This window comes from Lampetra fluviatilis, chromosome 46 (genome assembly GCF_964198595.1).
Source record: "Lampetra fluviatilis chromosome 46, kcLamFluv1.1, whole genome shotgun sequence".
NCBI lineage: Eukaryota > Metazoa > Chordata > Hyperoartia > Petromyzontiformes > Petromyzontidae > Lampetra > Lampetra fluviatilis.
This window is the reverse complement of record NC_136320.1, coordinates 5,231,088-5,246,686: the sequence shown is the minus strand read 5'-3', so window position 1 is coordinate 5,246,686 and position 15,599 is coordinate 5,231,088. Positions and strand designations below refer to the sequence as shown.

Below are 15,599 nucleotides of genomic sequence, written 5' to 3'. Positions count from 1 at the left end.
GGACATCGCGATGGGCGACAGATGCGGAAAAAACCCAGAAAACACATCGGGGGGGGGGGGGGGGGTACAGCACAACCGCGGAAAGCTACGCAGTTGCATAACCGTGCCGTGACGTGCGTGGCAATGACGACACGCGTCACGGGATTCCGCGCGGTGTGCCGAGGAAGACCGCCAGAGCGAGCCACTGGAGTCATTAGAGTGCGTCTCGTCTCTTCGGTGGAGATGCATTGGAGGAGAGACGGGAGAGACGAGGCAAACGAGCCTCAGGGCTCGGATCACTTCGCCCAGCCTTGGGTGAGAATGCCGCGTGCTATATTTGCGGCAGAGAACGATGCAAAGTAACCGCTGCCCTCATACGATCCGAATGTTTGACAATCCCCTCTGGGATGATGCTTTGGGTCAGAAAATATGGACCATGTTTCGCCCTTGGTCAATCAACTATTAGACAACGACCTCTCTCTCTGTGTCGTGTCGGTTATGGGAGTTGTGTGACCATACTTCGCCATGCTGGTCAGTGCAAGTTGGTGGAGGTGGGGACCGGGGTGGTTTGGGAGGAGAATAAAAAGTCCAGATGTCACGAACCACTGATCAATGATAGCTGTGGCCAGGAATCGAACTCAGGTCACCGGGTTCATTGCATTAACAACTGCACGTATAAAATAGAGACACCTGGTCCACCAATATTCTAAAGGGCAGAACGTTTTTCATTTGCCTTTTGCCCAATTGTGTTTTATCTGTATTACTTCTATCATGAGACAAAGTGGCCATTTCCTGACACACGGGGTGATGTGCTGCTTTCTGCACATCACCCCGTGGGTCGGGGAATGACCACGGTGGAAGCAGATATCACAGAACTATTTCTCAAATCCATTGCAGGTGGCCTCGTTTATCTACAGGAGAGGGAACCATCTTTCCCATGTGCCCCGTTGACAGAGGAATGTTCGTCATGATCCAATAAGTTATCCTTCCCCCTGTACCTCCGATTAGCACGGTTGGCTATGGAAGGCGTGACATAAGTTCAACGTACAGGCATATATACCAATAAGTATCTCGCTATATTCAGTGAATGCGATTGTTCTTTTGTGCAGTCGTTGGTCACCGCGCTGAGACCATAAATTCGCTTCACTTGAAAGCTCGCGTTAAATCGCAGGTGGCTAAAACTCCAATTTAAATCCAGGATCTCAGTGATGAGTGATGACAGGCTCAGATGTCTAACCCCTGAGCCATCGGACCAATGTTAGGCATTAGGGATACATTCTTGGCAAGGGAAAAGTTTAAAAGTGTATGTATGCTACACGTAATTTGTGAACTATCATCATCAGCATCATCATCATCATCGTGGTGTATACTTTACATCGTGCCTCCCATGTGGTATGCTTTGAGTCACCAGAACAAAGAGACATTTGAGATCATTACTCAGCAGGGAAGTCATTGCACGCGGAATACTATGTTCGCTCGGGAACGAGGCAGTGTATAAGTACTGTGCACAAACAAATAAACCAAAATGAAAGGCTAAACTCTGTGCTTGCGACGACTCTACTTTTCGTTCACTTCACTGGAGCTATTTGTACTCTGTCTAAAAATAATGTTTTTCATTTACGTCGTTAAAAAGGAGGAGTTGTGGCCACATTAATCATACGTCCGGGGAAGCTGTTCCGCACAACTTTGGTGACAAAGTGAAGGAACTTGTGACCATCACGACCTGCCTGGGTGGCCGCACTGTTGCTGATTATTCACGCCGGCAACATTGCGGCCCCTTCAACGATTAAATCAACGAGTACATTGGCAAGTCAGCTGATTGATTTGCTGGTCTAATCATTAGTCAGTTCGACTTGGTAAGTAGTTGGATTCATTGCCCATTACTAGCGGGGAGCATTTTAAGTGTGCAGAATCGCGGAAGCCAGCGCAGCAGCAAAACACTCGATGGGCATTACAGAGACGTGTGTGTTGGCTGCAGTGTGGATTTTTGCCCGGTGGCTTGGCCGCTGTTTGCGTGTTGTATGATCTTGCGCGCGTATATCACCGCAAAAACACTCCTCAGCCTTTAGTGTGAAGTCAGGGATTTGTATTTAATGGCGTGCTCGGCACGTGATTATTTCCGCCATAAACAAACAACCACCCTGCCACTCCAACCCCCCGAGTCTTTGAACGTGAATTGAAAAACATTTATAGGTTGTAAATGTAAAGGTGCAGCCCTGCAATGCTTTGCTCACGCCCCGGTGCTGATCGAAAGGCCTCGCCTAGTGGGTGCCACGGCAGCGAGATGTTAACTCCCTCGCCAGGTATACAGGAGGTGGTGGGTTTGATCATTCTGACCCTGACGCCTGCTGTGTATTTGGAGTTTGCGTTGTCTCTCTCCCCATCGTCGGATGGATTTTTTTTCTCTGGCTTCTCCGGTTTCTCCCTCCACATTTAGGAGAATCGACGTCACGCGTTTTATTGTATTTGGCTGCTGTAAAATTCCACGTGATAAGCCGCTTCTTTGAGCGATCATTTGTGGCCAGGCCGTTTCTGGAAGAAAAAAAACAGCTGTGTAGCTCAGTGTGCCTTACCTGGTAAAATAAAAGAAATAGTTTCGAGATGGGTGTACTCACACGTGGCAACCTGCCGGTGGACCAACCGTGGTGAAGACGTCATAGCGCTGCTCGGTTGCTAGGTGCACAGTGCGTGCGGAGCCAGCGGCGAGGGGGGGAGAGGGGGAATGTCAGAAACTTGCGCCACCGTTCCCTCCACCGCTGCAGCGGAGTTCAAATCGATGGGGCGACCTCCGCATGGCGAGTCCCGCGAGCTGACCCCACGGCACCCCCCCCCCCCCACTCGAGCAATTTCTCACCCACGTGGTCGAGGCAATTAGTTGCCTTGGCGACGGGTTCAGCCAACGTAGCCGACCGTTTAAGCGTATCGATCTGTTCCCTCTCAATCGCCGTGGCCAGCTGCGTTGCTCGAGTCAGATAGCAGAGGCGCATTTGCATGCCGCGACAAACACAGAGGAGCGAGCTTTGCGTGGCCGTCCCGAGACAACGCGGCCGTGCCATGGCTCCATCATTCTAGGCATTGTGTGCCTGCCACGGGAGCGTATCGTTCATCGCCAGCATCATCAACATCATCGGTCATGTTCTACCCACTGCTGGATAAAGACCCTCGGGCTGTTGCCCATCTCTCGTTGTCCGCCAATGCCGCGAGCCCATCTCTCGTTCCCGCACGCGAGAGACGGATCTCGTCACTCCGTCTCCGTGGTGGTCGACCTCTCGGGCTCGCGATCTCCATTCGCCTGTCAGTCCCTCAGCGGTGTTACCCACGGGCCCTCAATCCCTTCTGAGGATGCGTCCTGCCCACGGCTCACCGACCGAGTCCACCCGACGCGTCTCATTGCGCGTCTGCTCTCTGCTCCCCGCGTTCCGCTCTCCGTCTCTCGGCGTCACTCCGAGCGTGCCCTCTCTCGACGCTTCTTTGCGCACTTCCCAGCGTTCATTCCCCATCTTAGTTATCAGTGACCGTGTTTCTGAGCCGCACGCATTTCGACGGGAAATATGCACCGATGGAGAATGCTTTTCTTCAAGAACATCGGTGCGTCGCTTTGCTTTTTACGATAAAATTCAGTTTGCTTTCTGAAAGCACTTGAGTTCACCTCTTTTATCGTGGCTCCTGGCGTACGTACTCTGCAGTGTATTCTCGAGCGAGAGGCAACACGAGGGGCCCTCTGCTCATCTGCCTCCTCACACACATGCTGCTCTTCAACACGGCGGTGTTTAGATTCTGTCATTTGGTCAGCCCACTGGACTTGCAATCCAGAGGTCGCCGGTTCCGCTTCTCAAACACCCGCCCCACCAACGCCTCTGTCCATCCAGCAGTGTGAACGCGTGAACCACGGTTGACCTCCAAGTGTGGGTATTCCCGCCTATTCTGAGACGTCTGACCAGCGTGGAAGAGTAGGCCAAAAGTAGCCTGCAGCGGGGGGCTCTTTTGAGCTCCGTCAAGTGTTGGTCCTCGCAGTTGTGCGAGCGAGCAATTGCAGGGGCCGCACCTTTACCCGCTGACACGGCGTCGATTTACTCCCAAAGCGAGAGCCTGCACTCTCGACAGCCCGCGGCTCGGCGTGCATCGCGCACCCTGGCCTAAGCGGGGCCAGGGTTCAGTGGAACGTGGGAGTGGCGACGATGCCGACAAGAACCTGAAGCGCAGCTCCACAGCGGCGCCGTGTCCCCGCCGCGGCGGGCGCATCGACGTCGCGCCGCTCGAACCGCGGACGCCTCGTGTCATAAAGTACGCCGAGATGTGAGGCACCCCGGATCATTATATCGGTCTCGTATACAACTTCTTAGGCACGGGGACTGTCTGCCGCTTGTTTATCGTTCTTATTTGCTTACGTAAAGGATTACTTTTCACAAAGGGCCTAATTAGGGTTTTCCTGGAAAAGAGGTCCCTTCAGCTGGCCGGCAAAAAAAAAATACAACGCTGCCTGCAAAACTGCAAAAATCAGCACGCATTATCGGATAAAATCCAGCCGGGGTTGACTGCGTAATGCCATAATACATCTACAGTTACATCGCCAAAGCACTTTGCTTATAGGAATAATATGAATGAGAGAAGTTGTTTTTGTTGGTGGTGCAGTGGATAGAACACGTGACTCGTAATGAGAAGGATTCCGAGCTTCACCCTCTGCCACAGTCTGAAAGTAAGTCCCTTGCTGTCATACGGGGAGTCGGAAGTGATGGAACTGTGGGTGGACTTACTCCTGTCACAGGCATGTGGAATTTCCACCAGAGGCTGAAGTTTGTACACAGGAGGAAGAGCAGTACTTCACTTGAGTGAGAAAATAGAGATTGTTTTTTTATTCTCCAGAAAATAACACACCTGGAAAAAAGTGAATCTCAGAAAAAAGGTAAAATTACTCTTACATAATTAGTATTATTTACAACTTTTTCTCAATCCACTGCTGGGCTCATTCCTACCGATGCCAATGTCAGTCACGGAGATCGGGGGCTCGCCATTGGTTAGCGCAGATTGGCAAAGGGACCACCCGGGACCGGGTCAGATATCACGCTTGGCCGTGGCCAGGTGTACAACCCATCTCGCCGGATCCGCAGCGCTTGCTGCTCGCTCACCAGTGGCACTACCACTCCCCCAGCAAGCTCACAATTCACGACTGCGCGGGCAACGGCACTCGACGCGCAGAGCAGGGCCAAACGCCGTCCGACTGCAGCAAATAACACGACTCTCTTGGCCACCAGCAGCAGTACCCCGGTGCGGTGTGCATCCGCGCAAGTGACACGCGGTCGGCATGGTGTCCCCCGAGCTTTGTGGCCGGCGCAGGAGTGAACCTGCGCCGACGACGACGGGGCAACGAGCGAGCGCAACGCGGAGGGCGGTGTGGCGTGGCTTGCGAAAGCGTAAATAAGAGGCCGACGGCACACGACCAAAGGTTGCTCGTCTATAGATCGCACGTTAGGCGCGCTCACATTGATCAGGCGCAATTTTGAAAGCCGACCGCAGATGGAGAACAGATGCTCCGCCGTATCTCATTTTATGGAGTGCATGCCCATGCGTCCGCGCCGCGCATGTTTGCGCGCCGCAATAAGATTTTACAGATGCCCTCAACACGGTTACGTGCAAACAAAAAAAAACGCACGCTTCACGAGCGCGTGGACGTGCCGCGAATGTGAAGCGCGGGACCCCCGACACACTGCGCGAGGGCCAATTCATTTACAGAATAAGATATCGCTTTTGTGCGTGTATAGCGCACAAGAGCACGCACGCATGTCAAGGTGCAGTTTTTCTAATTTGTTTCCCTCTCGCCCCTTCTTCCCTCTCCACCCCCGACCCATCACTACTTCTCCTCCGCCCAAACGCGCTCGAGGTCCGGATCTCTCTTTCATCCCGTTCGTCCGTATTTCTGACCTCGTGCCCCTGGTTCGAGTCCTTGCTCAATTGCTCGAGAGCGCCGACTTCTCGCTCTGCGCTTATCGGCCCGACTGCCGTGGCGTGCGAACGTCCCCCCCATTGTACGTCGTCGCATTCTCCGCTACCCTCGGCACCTCTTCATCCATTACGCAAGAAGCGTCCCCCTCTCCGTTATCCGCCCTTTAACCCGCCGCTCCTCTCTCGAAACGTGCCCCCCCCCCCACATCCCCCCCCCCCCGAATTTTGTGCGCGGCATCTAGAGATGTCGCCGGATTTTTAGTCACCGCACGCAATTATAATTCAATCGTGTCATTACATTGTTTTTTTTTCGTGTCGCTTTTTTATTCTTAGCTGCACACGTTCATGCTATTTGTAAAAAGGGAGGCTTTAAGGCATTCCCTACGCACTCAGAGCATTTGGCCGCTTTACATTTCCACGTGATAAGCCACTTGCGTTAATTTTTTATTTTATTTTGCTCAGTGGACCTTGCCTGGTCAATGAAAAAAAATAGTTTACTAGTTTTAGTATACAATGTAATTAGAATAATTTAGTCAAACCACTGGCGGGATACAGGCTTCCTCCACGACGCTTTACCGTGCTGGCAGGATGGGTCGGAGGGCGATGGATCAGATATCACTCACCACGGATGGTAGCCATGGCTGGGAATGGAACTCAGGTCACTGCGTCCAGAGCACATTGTGTAATTTGAGTTTTAATATGGGGCACATAATGCAGAGAATGTTTATCGATGTTAAAGAGAGCCACTGGATCAGACATCACTCGCCAAGGTTGTAAGCCGTGGCTGGGAATTGAACACAGGTCACTGGATCCAGAGCACAATGCACAACTCTGCTACCTGGATTGTATTATTCTACAGCCTTATTGTATTACTTTGGTGCCGTTCTTCTGAGCTCCGTGCGCTCCCATTATCATATTTCCAAAAAGATATGTTTTCTAAGCACTCTATACAATTGCATATGTACCTGCTTTTACATTTTCAGCGATTGCACGCCAAATGTGCGACCGGCATCTCGGCGCCGAGCGCACCACTTTCCCACTGCTGAAGTCCTCTGTGACAGCTGAACATCACTCACGTCGCACGAGCGGCATGATTGTGCTTTGCCTGCACCCTTACGGCGCTCTATCTCCCGCACGAGGTGCACGGAGCTCTCCCGATTCAGTTGTGCTCGCCAGTGGCTTATTCGGTGCTTATCTGCCAAATAAGCCCTTATAGCTATGCTTGATCGAATTAGGTACAAAATCAACTTCTTACAAAGATGGGTGTTTTTTTTTAACACTGATCGTTGACCAGGTTGGGATGTCGGTCACGCTGCGCACATAAAAGCCTGCCTCTGTCTCGGATGGGAGCACGGGGTTAAAACTGGGAGCTTGGCTTTGGACGGGAGAGCATGGATACTGCTGCACAGCTTCCCGCGGTTGTGATGCACAGCCCTCCGACGTGTCTGCGTGTTGTGCCGCACGTTGTTCAGGATGACGTTCGACGTTTTCGCTCTGCGGTTGTGCTGGGAACAATTCGAGAATAATGACATCCCCGAAGAAGTTCCCCCGAACCCAGCCGTCAATTGGCTTCCCATTGTATCTCTACCAGATGGTGTTCCACTCATGCAGTCTTCAAAGGCTTCTTGAATAAAGCGGTCAAACAAAGATGTTGAGATATTAGAGGAGCCCAAAGGCCTTCCCTTTCACACCTCAAAATGAAGACAAAGAATGGGTCTCACTCTTGGCCACGTAGCTTAAGCTGGGACTGCCCACCATCATCATGGTCCTTAATGAACATGATCAGGGATCCCAAGAGCCTCTTGACAGTATCGTTGGCCTTAATGAGGTCAAACAATGAAAGGAGTTGGGATCATGGAAATTCCAGGCGAACTTGGGCGAGGAGGACACAGATCTGGGCCTTATCCAGATCAATGGGCTCATCCAAAAGGCGAGAATGCCTTAATGCACATGCATAATGTACGTTGACTTATTAATACCCCCCCCCCCCCCACTTTGCGCAAGAGCGTAGAAGTGTGGCCACTACGTCTACGCCTCTATATAAGGAACGAAACAGGTGGACTTCTCCACAAATCTGGCTGTCGCCTGATGAAGCTAGTCGTAATTACTGGGGAAACGTCGTACTGAGATTGTAAATGTTGTGGCTTGGCTCTCCAACACACCGGTGTGCTGTACTAGTGACGAATTGGCCACGTTCTGTTTACGTGACAACCCTTACTAGTTGGCTGTGTCGGATGGTGGCGGGTTTTAACGACACATTTATATATTTACGCGATCTAACTCCAAAAACCTCTATTATGTAGGATGCCTTGTCTGGGTCATGTAGCTCACATACCCAGCCAACACGTGCCAAAGCAGCTTCTGTTTGACTGGACAAATGAAGTGCAAGAAACATTGGTTCGAAATGGATTTGCCAAAGTTTCTACTGGGCACTTGGTGTCAACCACCCATCCCGCAACAACTGGAGGCAACAGGAATGATGCTCACAACAACCGGCAGTAGCAGGTGGATAAAACGCAGCAACGTGGCCCAATGGGGAGGCGCAGGTGGTGCATCTGTCAGTCGTCTCAGTCAATTCGCCCATAACACTTTGTGCTTGTCCTGTGACTTCCTGCCTGAGAGCCTTTGACACTACAAGTAGCCTGGAAGTGCTCTTGTGCCATCGTGACAGCACTGCTAGTTAGTGGCACATAGCGGTTGCCGTTGATCTTGTTCGTGTACGTGTGTATGTCCGTTAGCGCTACGCCATGATCCACGTGACCCCCCATCAGAATCTTGATTTAGACTGGGGGGGTCCAATGAGCTATGAAGCTCTTTGTTACAGATATCCGGTGGGATTCCTGACCGCCGCCAACATCCATGGCGCTTATCCGGAACGGTTCTGGGCCTCCACACCAGGCCGACCCAGCCACCGGTACCTGGCGAGGTACGCAAGCATCGGCGCTGAGGAGCCAAACGTGGTCGAGCGTGGTTCTGGCCAACACCAAGCCCTTGTGCGCTGTGCCGGCCGACGTAGCTATTCGCTCACAGCCGTCTGTAAAAGGCCACACGGGGGATCTTTGTATTTGTACAATCAGCAGTGTCCATCTTTGTGAATGCTTGACTCTCATTACGGGAACATGAACTGTCTGCCACTGATTATGTACAACCAACGGAGTTGAGCACTGCCCGAACACTCACTAAACACTTGGACTCTTTATGCACAGCGCTGGATGGTAGATGCATGGGTGCAGAGGCTGATGTGAGCTTGCTGACTAAAATGTCCAGAATTCCAGGGAGTGAGGAGTGCACCACCTGCACTCCTCACTGTGGCACACATAAACATCCCCTGTACAACTTGTAACAATCTGTTTAGAGAAAGTGCTGTTGGCAAGTCCCTATTAAGGCCAGCATAGCACACACGGGGCTGATGTAGCAAGCACCACACACCCTGACGATGACGACGATGACGTTTTCCACGTTCCCTTCGTGCTGAGCGCTTGCTTTTGTGCCTCGGCGTAAACTTGTTTACGAGTCGATGGCACCATCCACGGGACTCTTCTGTACGTCCTTGGTTGTAGCAAGGGATTGTGGGTACTGCACGGACTAAGTTAGGTGGCGGGGGGCGGACCCTCAGGGCCCACCTCGCAGGCCTCCTCTGCACACTTTCGTGACCCGTGCGGGGATTGCCAAAACGTGTCCTGCGAATGACGGCACTGATAAAGAGATGATGCGAAACAGCAGCGTTTAGCTTGGGATTTGACCCAGACAGTCTGGGAAATGGCATCTGTGTCCGTGTGGCGGGAATTGATTTGTGTCGAGATCTGGTACAGGTATTGTCTTGACCTCCATTTCGGTACATTGCACGGTTCTGATCGACCTAGGCCGACTTGGGAAAATACGTCTCTGGCTCTCCTCCCCAGCGGAAACAAGGTGGTGGGGGCCCCCCGGTTTTAGCTCGCGCTCGGTTACGGGCGAGCCGCACGCGCTCACTCACCGCTGCGTCATGATCTTGAACGTGTCCGGCAGGTAGCAGTGCACGTTCTCCATCTTGGCGGGATCGGCGTCGCAGATGTGGTCGTCGGTGCGGCCGTAGTTGGCGCTCTCGATCATGATGACGTCGCTGCCCGGGCAGCGTAGGTCGATGGGGTAGCCCTCGCACGACAGCTCCCGTCGCACCAGCCCCGGCGGCATGGCCACGCGGCCAAATGCTGCAACGGCAACGCGCGGGCGACGTGAGTGAACGGGCGACGTGAGTGAGTGCGTGGGCGACGGGCGACGCGAGTGAGCGCGTGGGCGATGTGAGTGAGCGTGTGGGTGACGTGAGCTGCGTCGATGACAAAGATAACAACAGCCGCCATTATAAATTGAAAACGCATTTCTTCAGAACAGCTTTTTGTGTTCCGTTTGTTGTTCTTCGCACCTCTGATGAGCACGGTCGGCTACGTACGGTGGTGCAAAAGAAGTTCAACATACAAACATCCACCACGGAGGGGTAGCGGCGTCACATGACGTTTGTGCCAGGCAAGATGCACTTTACACGCATATTCACATACTTACAGATAATAAGTATTCTTTATACGATGATAAATATCGGCTCTGTAGCCTGTTTGATCCACACACACTGCTGCGCAGTGATGGCTCTGCTGCACGTCGCCTGTAATTCAGCACTGCAGAGGCAGCGAGAATTGGTGGATCGCACACACATGTTGTGAAACTCCCTTCGCGTAGGCATTGCGGTGCCACACCCTGGCTCGCCACGAGAAGGCGGAACAGCAAAGTGTGGACTCCTCCGATTCCATCTGTACGTGATAGAGCGTTGCCCCCTCACACGCGTGGCTATTCTCCAGGTGCTCGAGTCCCCTCCATCACGTACACGCTTATTAATTAGATGAAAACATCTCATTATAAAGCGGACTGCAGAGCTTGGGCAATCGTTGGTGCCGGCTCACCGCCTGGCTCGCACCTCATGCTCGCCTGTGCTTCTTCACGCCGCTCAGTTGCTCCCTCTCGCTTCAAGAGCGAGGAAATACCGCGCGGCACACTACCGGTTAAAATTATCGGCGATGATAGAAAGATGGCTGTATTGCCTTTCTCGGACTACTGGAGGCCACTGCTGTTTGCGAACACCTAGCAAAGCTTCCAGTGTGCACACAGGGGAGGCTAGCGTGGCCACAAATCCAAACACGTACATTGCTGTGACATTACCATCGGTTATAAGGAAAGACGCTGAGAATTAATGGTCCATATTTACAGCCAGACAGCACACCAATTTCGTCACCGCGGAAGTCCATATAACAACGAGTCAATGATTCTCGATTAAATTGTCCTGGTAACAGAGGTTACGTGGGTGGCGGTGGCAGGCAAGAGCAAAGGAGTACAGAGTAATTTATCTGCGCGCTCAGAACCAAGGGACGTATTAAGCACTAGTCTTTATTAGCGGATTGAGATATTCGACGCTTTACTCAATGTCCACGCCAGGTGTGGCCAATATAGTTAATTGAACGATGATGCGAGTCTCAACATTAACTCTATCTATCTCCGCACCTGATGGGAGATTCGACCGAAAAGGCAGGCAGACTCATTTCGCTAATCAAAATGTGAGTTGAATTTATCCCCCTTCATAACGTTCATTATAAAGATCGTTAAAGTATAATTCCATAAATGGTCCAGTTGAAAGGACCGCTTCAGATCACAAGAGCTCTGTTTCTCTACGGCAATTACGCTTCATTGCGTGTGCATGTAAGGTAAGTGATGGAGACAGACTTTGCTGAAATCCATCGTGACGACAAATGTGCAGTCATAGCTACAACTGGTTCGAGTGAGAGCAGGAACAGGAGGTGGCTCAGGCTCACGAGAAGGGTGCGTCACCTCGCGTAGAATATCATAGTTGTCTGAAGTAGTTCTATGACGTAATCTTCTGGAGACCGTTCTCCGATCCAAAGCTCGTCGCCGCGCGAGTTCCAAACTGAGATTTCTCCAACCGGGGTGATTAATCGATTAAATTAATACAAACGTGTAATCAACTGCTTTTCTGATATAAATTTCTTGGGCCTCTTTAAAATTGGTGGCCAACCCAAAATCCTGCCGAGCAAAGGTGGGAAACCCCCTTCAGGCCACGCCCACTGTGACAGGCCCGATGATGCCTCTGACGTCAACATGCCTCACCTGTCACCTCCAGTCCAAACCCCACCCATCACCTCCCACGTGGAAGCAAACAGACCAGAGGCTTAATTTTATCCAACTATTCTTATGTTTTAAATATATATAATGAGTCGTTTATTTCATTGCAGGATGGCGCAAAGTGGATCATTATTTCGATTAAATAAATACAAATATCCCTCATGCTTAGGAAAGGGAAGTATCTCATGAGATGCAAGGGCAGTGAAGGAGACCTTCACAAGCCTACAGATAAGCGTGGAACGGCGGAGCATGAACTTGAGGTGCGATGGGAGGTTGACAATGCTGTAACAGGGTGAGCCAGTTGCAGACACCCCAATGAGATATTAGCAACTGCAGCTGCCACGCGTCATTGAATGTTGCGCGGGAGAAGCACATTGGCTGTGCTGGACAAAGCGTATCAAGCAGAGTGACAAACAATTGCTCGAGTGCATTGAGATTCGGTGGGAGACACGTAAAAGGCTTTTGAAATGCGACTTTCTCGTCTCTGTAAATTCTCGCTCATATGTTCGTGTGGCCTCTCTAAATGGATCGCCCCGGTAATTGTTGTTGTTGTTGTTGTTCTAAATGCGCATCGCCGTGCGGTGGCAGGGGTGCGGCGACTGCGCGGGGATTGCGGGGAAGGGTGATGACGCCGTGGCCCTGATTAAACTTTGCCAATGAAGAGGGAGAGACTTTGATGCGCTCCTTCGGTGCATCCCACATGAGGATGGTGACATACGAGGACACAGCAGGCTTGGTTGTCGCGCTGCGCCCCCGCCCTCCCGCCGCAATCTCCGGGCCTCGCGCTCCACGCCGAGACGTCGCGACGGTGCACATCTCTGCCACCGGCCCCATTGCTTCATATTTTTGGAGCCATTTTTTTTTGGTCTAAAAGAAAAGGCAAAGGTGCAGCTCTGCGTTCCCTTGTTGAGGCCACCGCTGGCAGGAGGGCCTCGATTATATGGAGCCCTAGAGAGCCCCTCTGTGAGGGTATGTTGGGCCCCTTCTTCCATGCTGGCACGACATCTCGGACGAGGTGGTGGCTACGGCACGTGGCTACGGCACGTGGCTGCCTGTAATCCAACGCTATGGAGGTAAAATTGAGTTGGTGGATCACCACGCAAATTACAAAATGTCGCGAGGCTCCCTTGCCGTGGCCTTCGAGGAGTCGTAACCCGTCTTGACAATAACACGGAGTACAGCAGAGTGTGAACTGAGATCATCTGTCCCTCCTTCATCGGACAGAGGGTTGCCCCCATCACATGCATGGGCTTTCTCTGGGTACTCTGGTTTCCTCCCACTTGTTTAAACACTCACCCATTGGCTGAAAACATCTTAATACACAGAGGATTGCAGAGCGATTGTTGGCAGCTCCGGCTCACAGCCTGGCAGCTGCCTTCCAGCTTGGTCTGTAGTGCCACCGCGAATGCGAGATGCGATTTGCATGAACGAAGCTAGACAGTATAAAACTGATCATTAGATGTGTATTATTATTAGGTGGGAGTACACCACACTTTACCCCATCGCACGCAGATCGACTATCCGTGGTGTCACCATTCACTGTTTACCACTGTGTGCTGAGAGGCGGGTGGGGGTGCGTTAAGAAACTTGCTCCATTGTTTAACTGCCACGGCGGGAGATCAAACCGACGACCTCTGGAACACAAGTCCGGAGTGCGCACCGTTACACCACGGCACCATGCCGGAGATTACCTTCGTGCGCACAGACTTTTAAAGAAAACGAGATGGAGTGGTGGTGCGGTGGTTAGCGCACCGCACCAATGAACACCGTGAGCCGAGTTTGATTCTCGGCCATGGCTCAACGACGAAGGGGGCGGATATCAGAACTGCACTGAGCCAGTGCGGTGCAGCATGGTCAAAGAACCACTATGAATCACACAGCGCGGGGAGGCCTTCATCCAGCAGCGGATTGACAAATGGTTGTAAGTTACAGGACCATTATTGTTATTATGTATACATAAATTCAGCGATGAAATATAATGTGACTGCAATGGCAGTGGTGTGGAAACATAAATAATGAACACTCACCACCTTCATCAATAACACGGCCTAAATACGGACAAATATACAGCAGATTCCATCTCCGGCGCGGGCCAGGCTACTGTATATTCTTACGTGTAATGAGGCAACGGTAGAGATGAAGGTGGCGAGTTATTTGCGTTAGTAATTTAGCATGTAGTCAGGTGGACTCTGACATCTGTAAATAAACTTCAACATCCGTTCCAAGGCTGAAACTGAGCCAGTGGAATGACATTAAAATGACTGCTTCGTCTCTACCCAGCATCCAGCATGCACGGCAAGCTTGGTTTGAGGGAGCAAAGCATCAGGCAGGAAGGTTGCAAATGAGGTTCCAATGGTGTAAATGCTTAACCCCGAGCTCTCATACCTTGATGGTGCATTGTCTTTGAGTTGTGCGCCTTTTGGCGTCATCTGGTTCAACACCATGTGAGACTAGGCTCTAAGGAAAGCTGTCTCGGGTGTGGACCAATCAACTTCAAGGACAGTGCATACATTATCAGAGTTATGTTTTTTGTTTGCATTATGACTGCAGGTATTGTGGTCTATGCAAACTTGACTCCTTGTAAAAAGGTGTCAGTTTTGTTGCCAGATAGAAGGGTAAAAAAACAATTATCAGGAATATTGTTGTTGTCCAACGGATGGGACCAGGAGAGGGTAGCCATGCCCGAGAGGACGAGCGAGATGAATCGCGTGGCGTCCACGAGGAGAGCGCTTCAGCCAGCAGCGGATAACACACGACTACTGATGATGGCAGTGCGTTCAGCAATACACAGATGAACGTAGCAGTAATCTCTGGCCGGCACTATCAGTTGGATCATAGATATGACGGGCGTACACCTCCAAACATGTAAAAGCTCAGTTAAATCACATACTCCAATAAAATTAATTCATTGAAAGTTATGCCATATGTTTAATAGACTCAGTACCGCAAGGCCAACAAAAGTAACTATTTATAATTAATGCAAAGGTCAATGAGTGAACGCTAAACGAGCGACTGCACGCGATAAAGCCAGGCATGGCGACAGGCACACGCTGTCTCGTGCTTTAGAGGCACAGGTTGGAGGAGCACTCGGCAGTGGAGTGGTCGCGAGATGCCAGAACAGCAAATGGAGTTGTGAATCTGTCCACGTGGCCCTTCTGCTGCTATCCCCCTCATGCGCAGGTTTCCTCCGGATGCTCCACTTTCCTCCCGAAGACTCCGTAAAACTTCACTCCGCAAAACTTCAATGGCCAAACATACCAAAGCGGGACCCTCCAGTGCAAGTCTTGAGGTTCAGTGAAGGCTCCCCTGGGTACACACAGCACTGTCGTAATATACAGCCTCTTGTCAATCCGCTGCTGGCTGAATGCATCCCCCATTGCACACAATGTTTGACCATGGCGGTTCACGCGGATCAGGTAAATGATTGGTAGTAATAGTATTATCATGAAATGTCGCCTCTTGTTAGAATATGGAATAGCATTGTTTTAGGCTTTTCATCGCGCAACAATGGCACGGGC

At 51.4% G+C, this 15,599-nt stretch overlaps 1 protein-coding gene across 21 annotated transcripts in view; it reads right to left on the bottom strand.

The window, feature by feature from the left end:
• The window catches only part of LOC144947689 (adhesion G protein-coupled receptor L2-like), a 343,364-nt gene that overhangs the window by 146,864 nt on the left and 180,901 nt on the right, over window positions 1-15,599 (bottom strand). For all 21 annotated transcript variants that reach the window (XM_078876983.1, XM_078876984.1, XM_078876969.1 and 18 more), the window contains exon 3: window positions 9,896-10,109. In XM_078876983.1, the coding sequence (XP_078733109.1) occupies window positions 9,896-10,109 (214 nt within the window). The remainder of the gene's footprint in view (window positions 1-9,895; window positions 10,110-15,599) is intronic.